The 18,958-nt window shown below is 47.1% G+C and overlaps 2 protein-coding genes across 5 annotated transcripts in view; both read right to left on the bottom strand.

The window, feature by feature from the left end:
- MOV10L1 (Mov10 like RISC complex RNA helicase 1) overlaps positions 1 to 18,958 on the bottom strand; it is a 72,376-nt gene that overhangs the window by 17,164 nt on the left and 36,254 nt on the right. For all 4 annotated transcript variants that reach the window (XM_042993594.1, XM_042993590.1, XM_042993591.1 and 1 more), the window contains exons 13-15: positions 17,149 to 17,240; positions 10,089 to 10,147; positions 9,581 to 9,678 (exon numbers count right to left, since the gene is read on the bottom strand). In XM_042993594.1, the coding sequence (XP_042849528.1) occupies positions 9,581 to 9,678; positions 10,089 to 10,147; positions 17,149 to 17,240 (249 nt within the window). The remainder of the gene's footprint in view (positions 1 to 9,580; positions 9,679 to 10,088; positions 10,148 to 17,148; positions 17,241 to 18,958) is intronic.
- On the bottom strand, positions 6,371 to 7,044 carry LOC122240503 (small nuclear ribonucleoprotein G-like). Its single transcript, XM_042993595.1, has one exon. It carries the CDS (start codon positions 6,983 to 6,985, stop codon positions 6,797 to 6,799), a length of 189 nt encoding a protein of 62 aa, XP_042849529.1. The 5' UTR covers positions 6,986 to 7,044; the 3' UTR covers positions 6,371 to 6,796.

Genomic DNA, 18,958 nt, shown 5'->3' with positions numbered 1-18,958 from the left:
TGAGAGTGTAGCACTCAGTACGTTACACGAGGTGTTCACTGTATCATCAACAGGCTTTTAGCGGATTCCACCCCACTGTTATGAGCGCGTCTGAGGAAAGCTAGGCTAAGCTGTGATGTTTGGTAGGTTAGGTGTTTGCACCGTCAACTTACGGTATTTTCAACCTACGCTGAGTTTAACAAGACGTGACTCCACTGTCAGCGGAGTAAGATCTGTATATTCTTTGGTGAAGTATGTGTTCACGTCTTTGGTTCAGTTTTAAGAGCCTCATGCTCTGGCGACAAGCTGGCTGGGCACTTTGTAGCTGTTTTCAATTGAGCATTTCTTCAATTACTGAGTGTACACACTTCTCCGTTCTCAATACGTCTTTCCTCAGATATGTGATTTGCAAAGATTTTCAGTCTTGTCATCTGTCTTTTCATTGTCTTTAACCAGGTCTTTTGAACAGCGAAATTTACTTCATCGGAGTCCAAATTTATCAGTATTTTTTCTTTATGGATCACATTCTTAGCATCTTATCTAAAAACTCTTTATCTTACCTAAATATATTAAGATTTTCTATTACGTGCTTTTCTAGAAATTTTATGGTTTCAGGCTTTATATTTAGGGCTACGATCTGTTTTGAGTTAATCTCTGTGCAGGCTGTGAGGTATCATACCTCTGTACACAGACACCGACTGTCATAGCACCTTTTGTTAAAGGTAGGCTTTATATTTAGGGCTACGATCTGTTTTGAGTTAATCTCTGTGCAGGCTGTGAGGTATCATACCTCTGTACACAGACACCGACTGTCATAGCACCTTTTGTTAAAGGTTATCCTTTCCCTACTTTGACCACCTTTGCACATCTGTACAAAGTCAATTGTCCAAATTCCCGGTCTATTTCCAGGCATTCCATTCTGTTCCACGGATACATTTGTTTATCTTGATGCCAGTGGCACACTGTATCAATTGTTGGAACTTTGTAACAAGTCTCCAGATCAGGCAGGGTGAGTTCTCCGAGTTTGTGTTCTTTTTCAAAGTTGTTCTGAAAATTCTAGGCCTTTTGCATTTCCATACAGACTTTGGAGTTGGCTTGTCAGTTTCCACAAAAATGTCCGGTGAGATTTGGACCTGACTGGCACAGAGTCTGGAGGTCGGTTTGGGTTTTCTGATACATGAACAGTTTCTCTCATCAGTGTTGTGGGGACTCCAGGGGTACAGTCTTGCACATCTTTTGCCACATTTACCTCCAATGTTTAAGAACATTTGGATGCTACCTTATATAGTATTAAAACTTTGATTCTGGGTGTTTACTGCTAGTGTGTATACACACACACACACACAATTTATTTTTGTATACTGACCTTGTATCTTGCAAGTTTGCTACTCACTTACTAATTCCACTAGCTTCTTTTCAGAGTCCATCAGATTTTACACACAGTACGGGTGGTTTTCATTTTTCTTGCTGCAGTGCTGGTCTACGACCTCCTGTAGTGTCGAATGTTAGTGGCAGGAGTGGACGTGTCTTGATCCTCATGGGAAAAGTGCATTTTGTCTCTCACCGTGTGGGTTTTTTGTAGGTAAAGGACGTTCCCTTCCATTTCTAGTTTGCTAACAAGCCTTTTGATCAGGAATGGATGTTGGGTTTTGTCAGATGCCTTTTCTGTATCTATGGAGATGATGGTTTTTCCTTTTTGGTTTGTTAACATGATGAGTATCACGGACTGACTTTGGAGTCTTAAACCGGCTTCTCATTCCTGGGATGAACCATTCTCCTGGTCTCTTTCATATACACACCCACACATATGTATATGAGTTCTCTCTCTCTGAGTTCTCTAGAGAAACAATCAACAGGACATACATGTATAAGCTAAAAAGAGATTTCTTAGAAGAAACTGGCTCATGTGTTGACAGAGGCTGAGAAGTCCGGGGTGTGCCTCTGGCACGCTGGAGACACAGAACTGATGGTCCGAGTCCAAAGGCAGGACAGGACGATGTTCCCACTAGAGGCAGCAGGTGTCCCTCCGGGCCTGCCTGCTCCATTCAGGCCTCCCAGGAGGGATTACCACCCCCCCCGCCGGCCCCCACCCAGTGTACCCACCCACCATCAATCCTGCCCAGAAACACGACTGAACTAGGTATCAAACACCCTGGGCCCCAGGCCAGCTGACACGTCAAACGTCAAGAGTCCCCAGGACTCTTCCTCAATCTTCTTCAAAATCTGCAGCCTGCAGTGACGTCACCTATCTCCTCCCGGATTCCGGTGACCTGTGTCTTCACGCTTTTCCCCCATCAGTCTTTGAGGTTTATCAATTTTACTGATCTTCTCTGAGAGCCAGCTTTTGGGTTCACTGATTCCTCTACCGTTCTTCTGTTTTCTATTCCACTGATTCCTGTACCAATGTTTATTATTTTCTCTCTTTTGCTTAGTTTGCATTTTATTTGTTCTTATTTTTCTAGTTTTCTGAGGAGGAAGCTGAGGTCACTGACTTGAAGCCTGGTCACTCAGCACTGTAAACCTGCCTAACGAGGGCTCTGGCGGCCCCTTAGCGTTTGAGGTGCTGTACCGTCACTTTCACACTGGGAAAAACACTCGCTTATCTACTGATTTCTTCTGTGATCAGTGGGTTGCATAGGAGTGTGTTTTTGGTTTCTTGAGATTTGGGGGTTTTCTGGAGATCCCTCTGCTATGGATTTCTAACTTGAGTCCACGCAGTTAGACGATGTATCTCGTATCGCTTTCATCCTTTGCATTTGGTGGCCTTGTTCTATGGCCCCAAATAAGGTCAACAGTAGTGAGTGTTCTGTGTCCACCTCTACACAAAGTGTATGTATTCAGTTCTTTCCAGGTGGGGTGCTCTATAAACATCCCCCTGGGGCGCCTGGGTGGGCTCAGTCGGTGGGGCGTCTGACTTCGGCTCAGGTCATGATCTCACGGTTTGTGGTTTTGAGCCCCACACTGGGGGCTCTGTGCTGACGGCTCAGAGCCTGGAGCTTGCTTGGGATTCTGTGTCTCCCTCTCTCTCTGCCCCTCCCCACTCGTGTTCTGTCTCTCCTTCAAAAATAAACATTAAAAAAAATTTTAGGGGCACCTGGGTGGCTCTGTCGGTTGGATGTCCAACTTCGGTTCAGGTCGTGATCTCACAGCTCGTGAGTTTGAGTCCCGCGTCGGGCGTTGTGCTGACAGCTCAGAGCCTGAAGCCTGCTTCGGTTCTGTGTCTCCCTCTCACTCTGCCCCTCCCCCTCTTGTGCTCGGTCTCTCTCTCTCTCAAAAATAAACATTAAAAAAATTAAAACAAACAAACATCCCTCAGGTCACAGAGGCTGACTACTGTTCTGCTCCCTTGCACTGATCACTTTCAGTCAGTCTGTTCTGTTAGTAACAGAGGGAGGGGTGCTGACATCACCGACCAGCACACGGAACTTGTCTGGTTCTCCCCGCAGTTTTATCAGTTTCTGCTTCGTGTGCCCTGAGTCTGTTATTAGGTGCAGAAGTGCCTAGGCTTGTTAGGCACTCCTGAGATACTGTGACACCACCTTTATCCTCCCTATGTTCCAAAACCTACTCTGACATTCACACAGCCACCCCATCCTGTGACTGTTACTTTCTTGTTGATACCTCTTCCCATCCTTTACTTTTAACTTATTTGTGTCTTTATATTTAAAATGTGTTTCTTAGTGGGGCGCCTGGGTGGCTCAGTCGGTTGAGCGTCCTACTTCAGCTCAGGTCACGATCTCACGGTTTGTGAGTTCGGGCCCCACATCGGGCTCTGTGCTGAAAGCTCAGAGCCTGGAGCCTGCTTCCGATTCTGTGTCTTCCTCTCTCTCTGCCCCTCCCCTGCTCACACTGTCTGTCTGTCTCAAAAATAAATTAAAAAAAACATTAAAATGTGTTTCTTATAGGCAGCATATAGTTGGGTCTTTCCTTTTTATCCAAGCCGGCAATCTCTGCTTCTTAACTGCCGTGTTTGGACTGCGAACACATGATGTGATTACTGACGCCGTTACATGTAACTCTCTCACTTTGCCATTTGTTTTCTCTGTGCCTCAACTATTCTAGACACACAATTGTAGCCAGAGATGTCAACGCCCACTCTAAGTAAATCACTGCACAGGTGGGTGGGAATTAAGTCAGGTCATGGTACAACTGTCCATGTGTCCGTCTTTTTCTGGCTACTTCTGAATTGTTTTTATCTCCTTTGTGGGTCTAGCTCTTTATATTTGTTATTTCAGTAGTTGCTCTAGGATTTAGAGTATATATCTTTAACTGATCACAATTTACTTCAAGTAAATTACACTGATATGGTATGAGAAGTGATACTCTCTTTTCCCATCCCTTGTTTAGATCTACGTACGTTACAAACTACGTAATACGTTGCTACTAGTTCAAGAACTTAAAAAATCAATTATCTTTTTAAAAATTATTTAAGTATCACTTAAAAATGTTACCACAGTAAGAACATTTCACTTCAGATCTTCCCTCTTAAAAACGTTCCTATGTACAGTATAGCATGTAATGCAGGTCAGAGCTGTAGAGCAGACCCCCAGAGCTTGCCCCCCTGTAGGACTGAGACTTCGTGCTCACTTGTCAGCAGCTCTCCATTCCCTTCCCCCAGCCCCTGGAGCAGGCTCCAGGCTCCGAGCTGTCAGCACAGAGACTGACACGGGGCTCGAACTCACGAACCACGAGATCATGACCTGAGCCGAAGTAGGACGCTCAACCAACCGAGCCACCAGGCTCCCCGTGGGTCTTATCATTTTAGAGATCTCATATGATGGGGCGCCTGGGTGGCTCAGTCGGTTACGCATCCGGCTTCGGCTCAGGTCACGATCTCACAGTCCGTGAATTCGAGCTCCGCGTCCGGCTCTGCGCTGACAGCTCAGAGCCTGGAGCCTGCTTCGGATTCTGTGTCTCCCTCTCTCTCTGCCCCTCCCCTGCTCATGCTCTGACTCTGTCTCTAAATAAACATTAAAAAAAAAAATTAAAAAAGAGATCTCATATGAGATGGATCCTGTAGGACGTGGCTTATTTCTCTGAGTATAATGTCCTCCAGGTCCACCCATGTCATCACATTTTATAGGATTTCCTTCTGTTTAAAAAGTCAGTTACTGAGTGCCTGGGTGGCTCAGCTGGTTGAGCATCTGACTCTTGGTTCCAGCTCAGGTCACGATCTCACAGTTGTGACTGAGCCCCGCATCAGGCTCTGTGCCAAATACGGAGCCTGCCTGAGACTCTCTCACTTTCCCTCTGCCCCTCTTTGCCGTGTGTGTGCTCGCTTTTATCAACGTTTTTTATTTATTTTTGGGACAGAGAGAGACAGAGCATGAACGGGGGAGGGGCAGAGAGAGAGGGAGACACAGAATCGGAAACAGGCTCCGGGCTCCGAGCCATCAGCCCAGAGCCTGACGCGGGGCTCGAACTCACGGACCGCGAGATCGTGACCTGGCTGAAGTCGGACGCTTAACCGACTGCGCCACCCAGGCACCCCTGTGCTCGCTTTTCAATGAATTAAAAAGTTAAAAACTCAGTTATCTTTTAAAGAGGATTTTTTTCTGTAACAAAAAATTCTTTACATGTCCATACCCACTTATCATTTCTGGTCCTTTTTGCTCCTCCAGGGAGGCCATCGTGTCCCTCTAGGGCGGTTTCCGTGTGCTGTTAGGGCTCTCGCGGCTGGTGGTATAGGTCAGCGGTAACTCCTGCCCCATCCTTCAGCTCAGGCACGTCTGGATAATTGTGTACATCCTCTTCATTTCTGAAGTGTAGGTTGGGCACAGAGTTCCAGGCGGACAGTGTGTCCTGGCAGCACCTTCCAGAGCCACCCCACTGCTATCAACAGGAAATCTGCTGCCGTTCCTTTTTCTGCTCCCCTGCTTATAATGAGACTTTGTTTCTAAGGTTTAGAAGTTCTTTCTAAGCAACTTTCAGGCATTTGATTGTCATGTGTCTTGGTGCAGTTTTCTCCAGATTTCTTGTACTTCAGATCTGTTAAATTTCCTGGATATGTATGTAGGTTTATAGTTTTCATCGAATCAGGAAAGTTTCCACTGTTTTTTCTAGTATTTCTTACACTCCCCTCTCTGGGACTCTAATTGTGTGGATGCAAGGCTGTGGGTACTTGTCCCACAGCTCACTGATGCTTTTTTGGATTTTTTTTTTTTTTTTTTAAGATTCTTCTTTATTGTTTCGCTTTGCTGAGTTTCTTTTTTAAGGCTTTTTTTTTTTTTAACGTTTATTTATTTTTGAGACAGGGAGAGACAGAGCATGAACAGGGGAGGGTCAGAGAGAGGGAGACACAGAATATGAAGCAGGCTCCAGGCTCTGAGCTGTCAGCACAGAGCCCGACGCGGGGCTAGAACTCACGGACTGTGACATCATGACCTGAGCCGAAGTCGGCTGCCCAACCGACCGAGCCACCCAAGCGCCCCTTGCTTTGCTGAGTTTCTATCCGTGTTCAAATTCACTAATATTTATGACTGTAGTCTCTAGTCTGTTAGTTGTCTGATATACTTTTCATCTTAAGACCTTGAGTTTTTGTCTCTAGAAATTTATCTTTTATTGTTTATATCTCCACTGAATGTGGAGCATACGGAGTATAATTATAATAACTGTTTTAACGTCCATGTCTGCTAATTACTACCACTGTTATTACTTTTTTGACTATTACAGAAGTTTACTTAACAAGAAAGTTCAATATGAAAATGCACAACCTGATTTTTATATAGTAGGAAAATGTTTATATAGTGGGAGCTATCGAGAGGGGACATGTGGAAGCCACTGGTTTCTTCCATAACACACCCGTTGTTAACAATGCTCATTCCAAGGCTTCTAACAGGATGACACAATTTCCTGGAATTACCACCATTCCAATGTCGTTCTGTCGCCCACTAGTTACCATCTCCACACGTCCATCTTTCCCAAGATTCATGAAGGGACTGAACCCCCGCAATATTCCCTGGACATGCCTGCCACCATTTAATCTCAATGATAATTTCTTGTCCATAAATTTTTCAACTTAGGAGGGTGAGCTTTGTTAATGGTGTCTACTCGGCAAGCTCAAAGACGCTCCCAGATGGAATTCGTGGCATCCTTCACGCTCCTGCATTATTAGGCCTGGCATACTACTATTATTTTCTTTAGTCGATTTCAACTCATGGAATTTAAAAAAAAAATTTTTTTTTGGTATGGAAACCAATTTGACAATAAATTTCATATTAAAATAAATAAAGCAGCAATGTTAAGTCCTTAAAAAAATATTTTTTTTTTTTTTTTAAAGAGCACAAGCTGGGAAAGGGCAGAGAGAGGGTGGGGACAGAGAATCTGAAGCAGGCTCTGCGTGTTATCAGGGCAACCCAACGTGGAGCTTCGAACCTACAAACCGTGAGATCATGACCTGAGCTGAAGTTGGACGCTCAACCAAATGAGGCACCCAGGCGCCCCTGAAATTCCTTATTATGGATAGTGTTTTTCAGTTTATTTCTGGATTAGATACCAGATGTTGTGAATTTTACACCTCGTGTATATGTACTCCCGCAACTCTCCTTGACCTTGGCTGTGGGATGTGGCTGCACTGCTTGGAGGGCCACTCTCCGCTGGGCCCGTGGATGGGTGGGGCTGGCAGGCAGTGTAGGGCTAGACTCTGCCCACCCGCAGGCAACACCCTCTGAGGACTCTACCTGTCGCCCTGTGAATTCTCTGGCTTTGGGAACCAGTCGTTCCGGCACTGGGGGAAGGGTGGGGGTGGGTTCGGGCTTCCTCTCTGCTTTCCAGGGCTTCTTTCCCAGGCATGCATTCATGACACAACTCCGGGGGGGGGGGTGTGTGTGTCTCTGCAGACCCTTCTTGTCCTGTGCTCTCCCCCAGTCCTCTGCCCTGTGAATGCCATCCACCTTGTCCTTACGCTGCCACCAGGTGTGTCTCCTCAATTCTGTAGACCACTGGCCTCCCTTTCTGCTCCCTGGCCCGGGAGCTCTGAAGATCGTAAGCTGGGGCAATCACAGGGTCACCTCATTTGCTTCCTCTGTCCGAAATCACTGTCCTAGGACATGCGATACACAAGTATCTGAAACTGTTGTGTTGTGTGCTTTGTCTGAGTTTTGATTAGTTAAGGTAGGAAGGCAGATTCAGTCTCTGTAACTGCATCTTGGTTGATGTGTGGAATGACCTCAAGTTCATTTGCGACCTAGCTTATCCATAAGAAGATCATGTTCTGCATTTAAACATACTGAGGTTCAGCTGATGAGGAATGTGACCCACACAAACAGCACCACCTCCCCCACCTGGCACCGAGTCCCCATCAGGGTGACAGACCCTCCCTGAGAATCAGGCCACCGGGTGGACCGGCGAGCGGGGTGCTGCAGGTGACGCTGTGTCTGTTCCACTGAAGATCCTTTGCTACTTTTAGATCAGGTAAGAAAGAAAGGTGATTTTAATGGAAACTTTTTAATGTTTCCTTCATAGGATTTTCTGTGAATATGTAGGTAAGTATTCTAAAACTATCAGTTTTGCATTTTTGGAGAGGGGCTACAAAATGGTGAAAGAGCTTCTAAATATTAGAATTAAAATTTTGTATTTTTTATATATTTAAAGCATGTTCAAAAAAGCAAATTCGAACAGGACAGTACTATAGGTTACAACCCCCACCACAGACATGGAGAGTTTTTCTCATTACTGGAAACACAATGATAAATAAAACCATTTCTGTTTTACTCATATAAACATTTGGACAGCCTAGACGATAGCTGGCACAAAACAGGCACTATGTAGCTATTTATGGAACTGGCTTCCATAAGTGAAAAATAAACTATCTTTATAATCTTCATAAAGATTACAAATGTTGGGGTGCCTGGGTGGCCCAGTCCATTAAATGTCTGACTCCTGATCTTGGCTCAGGTCATGAGCTCAGGCCTTGTGAGTCTGAGCCCCACGTTGGGATTCTCTCTATCTCTGCCCCCCCACCCCCTCCCCTGCACGCATGTGCATATGCTCCCTCTTGCTCTCATAATAAATAAACTTAAAAAAAAAAAAACCCACAAAAAAACCAAAGATTACAAATGTTAATCATTTGGTGGACGCATGTTCTTCCAGACATTTTCTATGCATATATAATCATATAAATGTGCCTGTGCCTGAGTGTACAAGAAAAGCATATACTTTTAAAATTAAATGATAAGCTCATATGAACAGATCTGCACCTTGGTTTTCTCCACTTACTGTACCGTGTAACTGTATATAAACTTAACACTAAATCTGTTGTACGAATATCTTAGGTTTTACTCATTTATCGTGAGACAGAACAAATGCACGCACATGCATGTGAGTGGGGGAGCGGCAGAGAGAGGGAGACAGAGAATCCCAAGTAGGCTCCGTGCTGTCATCACAGAGCCCAACACGGGGCTCGATCCCACAAACCACAAGTTCATGACCTGAGTCAAAATCAAGAGTCAGACCAACTGAGCCACCCCAGCCGCCCCCGAATATCCTAGTTTTATTTGAGCTGTGATCTTGGGCTATATTTGAACGACACCCCTCTCAAATCCCAGGCCATTGAGAACTGACGTACCGTCTACGAAATATTTCAAAGTCACCGAAGCAATACCTTGCTGGTGGGCTGTCCATCGCGTTTGGCGTCTTGTACGTAGTTCCAGTTTACCGTCACTTGGGGAGACTGTAAAATGACTTCTTCTGGAAACAACACTTTTAAAATGAGATAAGAAGGTAGGTGTTACTGAAAGCTTGAAAACGATGAATGAACGGCAGCAACCTAGGCTTTTCCCGTCTGGGTCCCGTACTTGGTTTCTCGGCTACGGCAGAACAGCAGTTCTGGGTACTGCTCACAACGGAGCCATGTGCCCATTTGGAGGCACAGAAGTTAATTACGTTACGAAGGGACAAGCACAGGGCAACGGCTTCAGTTTCAGTAATTTCCACACAGATTAAATAGTAAAGAGACACTGAAACTTGCCAGTGGCAAAGAAAAACGTTGGATATCACATAATTTTACTTGTCATACACGACCGAAGAGACTGTGTTTGACACAAAACTTTACACGGAACTTGTAAAAATACTCTGGGAAGAAGTGAACTATCGTTCCACAAAAATAATACCTTTGACACCTAAGTGGATGACGTGTTCAAGCGCAAAGTGACACCGTCTGCTCGTGGTCCTGCCAGAGAGAGAATATCAAACAAGTCACCTCCAGTTTAGAAATACTAGCCTAGTACTGGTCGTGGAAATCTAACCTGTACGAATACTTATAGAGGGGCCGTCTTAGAGTCAGAGCCCCCGAGGTTCTCAGAGGCCCCGCCAGGGAGTCTGGAGCGCAGGGGCTCACTTTTCAGTGGGTGTCTGTCTATACACAACATGACAACATTAGGAGTTTTACAGAAGAACTTTAAACAGAGACATCCCATGTATGGGGACAGCAGGGACTCCTTCCTTTCTGGGAGTATTCCTCTTTTAAATATATAAAGAGAACAAGTAGGGGGAAAAAATGGAAAAACAGCCTAAAATATTAATACCACTACCTCAGCAACAAAGTAATTTTTATTGTAAAGATTTAAACCTCTGAAATCCACAACTCAAAGTTAAAACATAAACTGAGGCTTATTAACAATTTTAAGACTCTGAGTAAAAACTGATCCGAACCAGGCAGCATCCCAGGCAGCGGACAGAGGGGCTCCGAGGAGCTGTCCGACGCGAAGGACTCCCGCAGCCAGAAGGCAGCGGGCACGGCACGAGAGAGTTATCCCGGGAAAAACAGGGGGCCGGCTCCCCCCAGCTCGCTTTCCGCGGGGGCGGGCAGGGGTCCGGCAGGCGGAGCCTCACCAGTCCTGACCAGTCCTGACCAGGCAGTTCCCGACCGACCAGCCTAAGATTCCGTTTCGGGGGGAGCCAAACCTGTAATCGCCTCCCAGTTTGGTGACGTGGCACTCAGCATAAGCCACTCCGTTGTGGGCCTGTCTTGTTTCTTAACACAACAAACAGAATTAAAAACGTAAAATAAAACCTCATCTTCAATGAAATGAGATGACCAAAGCTCCAAGGCACAGTTGAAGATGGACGTCTGTTCCAGAAAGAACATCTGGCCTTCAAAGAAGCAAAGGTACAAGAGCTGCTCCATACCAGCTCAGAAATCGGGCCGCATACAGGTTTCTGGAAAATTCAGACTTGTGAGCCCAAGGACCAGGTGATTGTTTCTCACCTGAATCATGAGGTGTAGAGCAGACACTTCACGGTCGCCCTCCGGTGAGTCGTGGGTAGGGGGTGGGTGGGTGGGTGGGGGTGTGAAGCTGGCAAAACCGAATGCACAAGCACAGCCCTCAGAGGCCCTTCCTCTGGGGCCCCGGGCACGAGGCTCCTGGCAGCCCCGCTCTGTCCCCGCAAGGGGTCTTCACACACAGTTACCTGGGATACAAGGCACTCAAGCAGATCAATTAAAGGGGAAGAAATGGAGGAACGGCCAGGCCTTCCCGGGGGAGGCTTTCCAAGCTCCGTGCCTGGCGAGCCGGGGCCATTCCGCCTCTGCCCGAGAGGCAGGAGGGGAGCTTCCGACACCTTTCAAAGGGCACAGAAGACTGGGACATGTAACAAAGGTAGCGCCAGGCAAACTAGACAAGCTGGTCACCCTGCAGGATCACGGCCTTCCTTCTAAAGAGCACGCCAAATGGGAATAAACTGTTTCTCAACAGATCCCAGAAGCACACCACAGGAGGAATTCACCAAAATAAAAGTAACATGTTTTTCATCCTACACAGACAAGAAAGGTCTGATCCGAAGTTATCCAGTGGAAATACTTCATCTCATGAGCACGCCGAAGGTAAGCAATAATGATCTCCAGAAATGCCAAAAAGGCAATGAGCGTAATAGCTTAAAGTGGAGACCGATGAATCATTTCCCAACCTGACTGATCTGAAAAACAGCAAGATACTAAGCGGTAAAATCCTAGAGGTATTTATTTGCACTAAAACATGAAACAAGTTAGAGGTGGAAAACCATGAGGAAAACACTAGACAAGAATTCCAAAGGAGGACAAAGAACAAAAGGAAAAAACACAGAAAGCTTCGCTAAGTGCAGCCTACGGGTGAAAAAGAGACTCCACGCTGCCAAGATGCCAATTCTCCCTACATCCACATCACTGTGCAGACACGGAAGACGATTTCCTGCCTCACTATTCCTAACAGCAAACACCTGGGAACCGAACTGGACCCTGGCTGGGTGACTTGTGCTCCGACCTTCCACAGGACAGCACTCAGCACTCACCCAGCACCAAACTCCAAAATCACAAAGGAAGAAAGGTCTCAAGTCAATGACCTCGACTTCCACCACCAGAAACTAGAAAAAGGAGAGCAGATGGAACCCCAAATAAATAGATAAAGACCAAAGCAGAAGTCAATGAAATAACAAGTAGAAAGAGCCTGCAAAATATGAATGAAATCAAAAGTTGATTCCCTCTTCCCTCATAAGGCTGAACTGAGAAGCCTGGAGCCAGACCAAAGAAGGTAGGTATTCCCACTGTCAGGCACGAGAGACGGGGACATCATCAGTACGGATTCGGAAAGTACTACTACTAAGGAAATACTAGGATATTTCACGCAAATACATTACTTGGATGAAATGCACAAATTCTTTTTTTATAAGACACATACTGCCAAAGCTCACTCCACACACAATTGGTAACCTAAATAGTTACTGATTTATTAAAGAAATCAAATTTGTAGTCAGAAAGTTTCCTGCAAAGAAAGCTCCAAACCGAGAAGGCTTTACTGGCAAATTGCACTGAACGTTTAAGGAAGAAGACCAATTCTACATACTCTACACAAACTAGCCCCCAAAACGGAGGAGAAAGTGATGATTTTTAACTTATTGTGAGGCCAACATTATCCTAATACCAAAATCAGAAAAAAGATAATTTCAAGAAACCACAGACCAACACACCACATAAGCACAGATGCAAAAATTAATAAAATTCTGGCACATCATATCAAATGATATATTAAAGGAAATTACATTAGGGCCAAGTGAGGCTTATTCCAAAAATGCAAAGTTGATTTTACATTAGAAAACCACTCAGCATAATGGTCTTAATAGACAAAAAAAAAGGAAAACCACATGGCCACCCGGATACAGAAAGAGCTTCTGACAAAACCCCATACCCAGTCATGACCGAACGTTCGCAGAAAACTTGAGGCCATCTCCTCAACCTGAGGGAGGGCTGAATACAAACGGCTTACATCCAGCTCACGTGGTGCCTGATGTTCAAGACTGAATGAACGCTACACCCTCAGGTCGGGAACAAGGCCACTTCCGTGGAATGCTATTCTAGCCAGTGCAGTCAGGCAAGGAAAAACAATGCATTCAGATAGGAAAGGAAGCAGTAAAGCTCTTTACTTGAACAAAAAGACGGTCTATGTAGAAAATCCCACGTAATCTGTAAAAGCTACTAGAACCATCAGATGCATTTAACAAGCTCTCAGGATACTAAACTAACATACAAAAATAAACTGCATTCGTGAACAGTAGCTAGAAGCAATTTTAGGTTAAAATTACTTACTGTTTACCACAGCATTACGTTTTTTTGAGGGCTGGAAAAGTCTGACAGAAGATAAGCAAAACACTCCCAGTGAGCAGTACAGACACTGGTCAGAGAAATGAAACACAGCCTGACTAGATGGAGAGAGGGACCGTTTTCAAGGGTTGGAAGTCTCGATATTAAGGTGTCAATTCTCCCGTAAACGGACCTAAAAATTCAACGTAATCCCAATCAGAATCTCAACAGGTGTTGCGGGAACACCAAAGACCCCAAAGAGCCCCCACAGCCTGGCAGACGAGAGGAGGAGGACCAAGAGGAGGGCTTCTACTGCCTGGGCTCAAGACTCAGCAGCACGAGAACACGCATGAATGGAAACGAGCACATGGAGAGGTGCTCAGCTTGACTCAGGAGGGAAACGTGCACCCAGGCCACAGAGAGACACCACCTCCCAACTAACAGAAGGACCGAAATTAACAGACTGACCGGCCCAAGGGTTGTGAGCAGGTGGGGCGACGGGACCCTGGCACAAGCTGCTGGAAATGCAAATGGTGTGGCTGCTTTAGAAAACCGTTTGGCACTTCTTTAAGAAGCTGAGTGCCCCCGCACCACAGGACCCAGCCATCACACCGCCCCACCCAAGAGAAAGGGACCTGTGTCCATCCAAACATCTGTACGCAGACGTTCACAGCAGCTCTCTTTGGAATGACCGACGTATGGAAAAACCCAATGTCCACCCACAGGTGACTGGACAGGTGAGCTGTGGCAGATCCCTCTAACGACACGCACTACTCAGGCCTCAAAAGGAGCCAAATCAGAATCACTGTTATACACCTGACAACTATCACTTTCAAAAAGGCAACAAAGTCATGTAACAGTACGGTCAAATCTCAAAATAATTCTGCTAAGGGAAAGAAAGATGCCAGGCAAAACACAGTAGGTCCTGTACGCTTCCATTTATGTAAAACTGTACAAAGTGCAAACAAATTAGCGACAGAAAGTGCTGCCCGTGGCCCGGGAACGGTGGGCGGAGAAGGAACAAGGAAGGGGCACAGGGAAGTGTCTGCGGTGGTGGATGTGCTCTTTCACGGGATGTACACACGTCCAAATCCTCAAACCGTACGTTTCATCAGGCACAGGTGACCACACGTTCGTTGTATCTCTGTAGGCCCACTTCTTTTCTTTTTTTAAAAAAATTTTTTTTCAACATTTTTTATTTATTTTTGGGACAGAGAGAGACAGAGCATGAACGGGGGAGGGGCAGAGAGAGAGGGAGACACAGAATCGGAAACAGGCTCCAGGCTCCGAGCCGTCAGCCCAGAGCCTGACGCGGGGCTCGAACTCACGGACCGCGAGATCGTGACCTGGCTGAAGTCGGACGCTTAACCGACTGCGCCACCCAGGCGCCCCGGCCCACTTCTTTTCAAACAGGAAACTTCCTATGGGAAGTAAGCACTCACAGAGACGTGCGGCCCACCTGCCCTGTTCAGAGGCACCCCCCTCAGCTCTGTTCAACCCGCGGAGCAGTGGTGCTGCCCATCTTCCCGTCTTTCTTAACAAGTGGGGAACATACATTTTTTTTGAAGTGAGAATTCTGGTTTTCCGTAACTTAACACAAGCAAGCAACCTAAACCCTAACCGGGACGGGCAGAGGCTCCAGAGGCAGACAGCTCCAGGCTGTCAGAGGTGGCAGCCGGGCTCGTGCTGAGGTGCCCGCCGCTCCCACCCGGTCTCTTATTTCTTCCACCCTCTGCCTGGCCGCCCACCAGCCTGCTCAAGACCTGGGCCCGTGTCTGTCCGTGCGTCTGTCCGTCCGTTCGAGATCGCTGCCTTCCAGCAGCCCCTTGCTGCCGGTACCAGGCCCACAGACCCTCTGGCTCAGCCCCACGGCCTGTCACACCTGCCCTCTGTCCCGCGTCCTTCTGCAGGCCAACTCGTGCACCGCCTTCCGCCCGTGCTAGCTCTCTTCTCCCTCCCCGCCTCCTCCTCCCTTTCAGTGGGCCCACCGTACGGGCCAGGGGGACACTCAGTCAGAAATGTCCACGGACAAATTGGCTCTTTCGTCCTGCCAAGGACCCCTGTCCCACCTGGCCAGGTCCACCTCCTCCCACACATGCTTCCTCACCCCTGTAACCCCTGCCATTGCAGGGGCTCTACTGAGCTGGTTTCTCTCATTTCAAGAACCGTCCCCTTCCTGGACCTCACCTAGCTCCCACTCCACCTGCTCTGCTTCCACGGCCAGTAACGGCCTCTCCCTGCTGACCCTCAACCCATTCACGCCCAACACACTTCGAGCTGGTGGCAGTCCCAACACCCAAATGTTCCTTACATAAAACTAATATAAAAAAAAAATCTCCGATCTATCTTAAAATTAGCACCTTCTCATACTTAAAAGATACAATGAAACAACAAGCAACAGATCTAGAGAAGTTCTCTGTAGCATGCCTACCCAGGAACAGCACGGCACAAAGGACACAGAAAGGACTCCTACAAATATCAAAAACCAAATTACTCAGAAGGAAAAGATATGAGCCAGTATTTCAGAGAGGAAGAAATCTTGTGGCCAAGAAACATGGAAATTCTGAACTTTATATGCAGTCAGAGAAATGCACCTCCAGACCATAAGGAGACATTATATACCTAGCAAGCTGGCACAAATTTAGAAGGCTAACGAAGCCAGGTTTGGGCTGGCATGGATCAAGAGGTTCTTACAGATACCGGTTCTGGGGATCTCCGATGTCACCACAGGTAAAAGCTGAAATGTACATCCCCAAACCACAGTCTCACTTCTAAGTGTACGGCCCAGAAAACATGAGTGTCTGTGCACAAGGAGGGAGAAGGTGCCCACAGAAAACCTTCAGAGCAGAGACAGGGCCGATGCCCGTCCACACAAGTAGAGTAGTGGACTCACCTGGGGGGGGGGAAGAAGTAGGTGACACTGAACAGTGACACATAACATGGAGAATCCTGGTAACATGCCAGTGAAATCCTCCTAGACACTAGGGACCGCAAGCTCAAAACAAACCCAAAAAATACTTGGGGCGCCTGGGTGGCTCAGTCGGTGGAGTGTCCGACTTCAGCTCAGGTCACGATCTCGCGGTTCGTGAGTTCGAGCCCCGTGTCGGGCTCTGTGCTGACAGCTCAGAGCCTGGAGCCTGCTTCGGATTCTGTGTCTCCCTTGCTCTCTGACCCTCCCCTGCTTGCGTACACTTTCTCTCTCTCAAAAAATGAATACACGTTAAAAAAATTTTTTTTAAATACATTTTTCCTGTGTGTGGGTGTATGTGTGTGTATAAAGATGCACAAACTGTTTTTTTTTTTTTAAAGCAAGGGAGAAACAAATACAAAATCCCAGTTAGTGGGGGGGGGGGGTGCAGTGGATGAAAAGGAGGGGACGGCAGGTTGGCAGGGCCACTGCTCCACGCTTGCAATGTGGTAAATGACAAGATGTCAGCGTACTTAAAGTCCAGAAATGAAGGAAGAGAAAATGTTTGCAACTTTGGAGTCGTGACCTAGAAACACGAACAGCCCACGCTGCCTCCCCCACCCCGGCACTTCCGGGTGGAGAGACGGACGGAAGAGGCCGCTGCCATCAACAGCAAAAACGCGCTTGCAGGAAGAGACACCGAAAGCCTCACCGGTTATATGTAAATTCCACATCCATGGGTTCAAAGTTATATGCTTGTTCAAATTCTGGGTTAAGTTTAAGAGTTACTTCTTCTTCGTGAATCTAAAAAGGAAACAAACAATTTAATTTCCATACTTTACATTGGATTCGTTGGGACAATCTTCTATCTTTATCTAGCAACACATCATGAAACCTTTACAGATTTGAGCTACACTTGGGCATTTTAAATCCCTGCAAAAATAATCAAGAGGATTAAATCACAGTGTTGTTTGGTGTCGTTACACTGTCCACACGGGAGGACCTGGTCGGTGGACGCACCCACACCAGCACACTTACTGAGCTTCTCACTGGCTGCACCCTAGAGATCTGGGCTCTGGGGAAACAGTGTGCCACACAGGCCATGTCTCTGAAGGAGACGAGAAAGCAAACAATGACCAATGCAGCGAGGGGTACCTGCCGCAAAAGCACCTCCGTAAAGAGGTCATTCCAAGACTTCCCCTTCCAGAATAGGGAACTACGCATCCTGGGACCCTCCAGCCAAAACTAACGCCTGCACAAAGCTGTTCCTGGACAGGCGGGGCAGAAAGGGAATTTCTAAGGGAGCACGGGAGGAAACAAACAAACAAACAAAACAGGAAGGCAAGCCCTGAGTTGAAAAGGGGTGCAAACTGAATGAGGGCTGCCAGGCGGCGCGGGCTTCACGGAGGCCAGGTGACCGGAGCCGGCTGTAGTTTGTGACAGGAGGCCGGCAGGCACACGAGTGGTGGAGCTGCCCCGTCAGCAGGGCCCCTCCCTGCAGCACAGCAGAAGCCACAATCCCTGTGGATGGAGGGGAGCCCGGCACGGGTCCCCAGGTTTCCCAGGGATGGAGACAGATGACAATGAATCTGTAATTAAAGATCACCAAGCACACAAGGAAGCAAATCACCAAGAGTGAGGGTCAGCAAAAACAGCCATCACAGATCTGGGCCTGAAGGACTTCACACACTGACACAGTTATTTCTAGAAACCTGAAATACTACATATGAAATTTTTTAAAAAATCCATAAAGAAAAAGATAAACAAACCTAATATAAAAACTAAGAGGGCAGGATACCTGGGTGGCTCACGGTCGAGCATCCACTCTTGATTTCAGCTCAGGTCATGATCCCAGGGCCATGGGGATAGAGCCCCAAGATGGCTCTGCACTGAGCATGGAGCCTGCTCAGGACTCTCATTCTCTCTCTCTCTCTGCCACTTTGCCCCTGCACCCCCCCCCCACCCCCACTCATGCTGTCTCTAAAATAATAAAACAAAAAAACTCACACCTCTCTCCCTCCAAAAAAAAAATCCAGGGCACCTTAATAAATCAAGCAGAGTGCTTGGAGATGAAAATCATGCTCAATGAGATAAACTAAGCAGGAAAGGAGAACATGACCATGTCTGTTTCCAGGCACATGCTCCTGGCGACAAGGAGGCCCCTCTGTGGAGGTGACTTTGGTGGCAGGGGTCAGTGCTGGGGCCCCCCGGACCAGCATGAGTACACAACCTGCCAGATGCACAGTGGCCTCACTCTGGAATGTCCCCACCAGCTGCTGCCAGGGTGAGAACACTGGGCCGCCTGTCAAGGAAGAACCAATCTGACATCAACGGAGTAAGTAAGTGCTCATCCTGGATGCGTGTCCTCTGCCCACCACACCACCTGTGGGGCTCTCCTGAGGGGCTCCTGAACCATCATGGTTTCCTATGCCACTGCACTGGCCAAAAATGAAATTCTAGAGAATCAAGTACAGCGATGGGCTGAGGCCTGTAGAGTTTACTAACTCGACCATGAATTCCAT

Source organism: Panthera tigris, chromosome B4, assembly GCF_018350195.1.
Source record: "Panthera tigris isolate Pti1 chromosome B4, P.tigris_Pti1_mat1.1, whole genome shotgun sequence".
In the NCBI taxonomy this organism is placed as follows: domain Eukaryota; kingdom Metazoa; phylum Chordata; class Mammalia; order Carnivora; family Felidae; genus Panthera; species Panthera tigris.
Note: the sequence above shows the minus strand (reverse complement) of the source record. Positions and strands in the feature narration are given on the sequence as shown.

Bases quoted from the DNA above. Each gene is read 5' to 3' on its own strand.
- LOC122240503 (XM_042993595.1), bottom strand. From the start codon at position 6,985: ATGGACAAGAAATTATCATTGAGATTAAATGGTGGCAGGCATGTCCAG.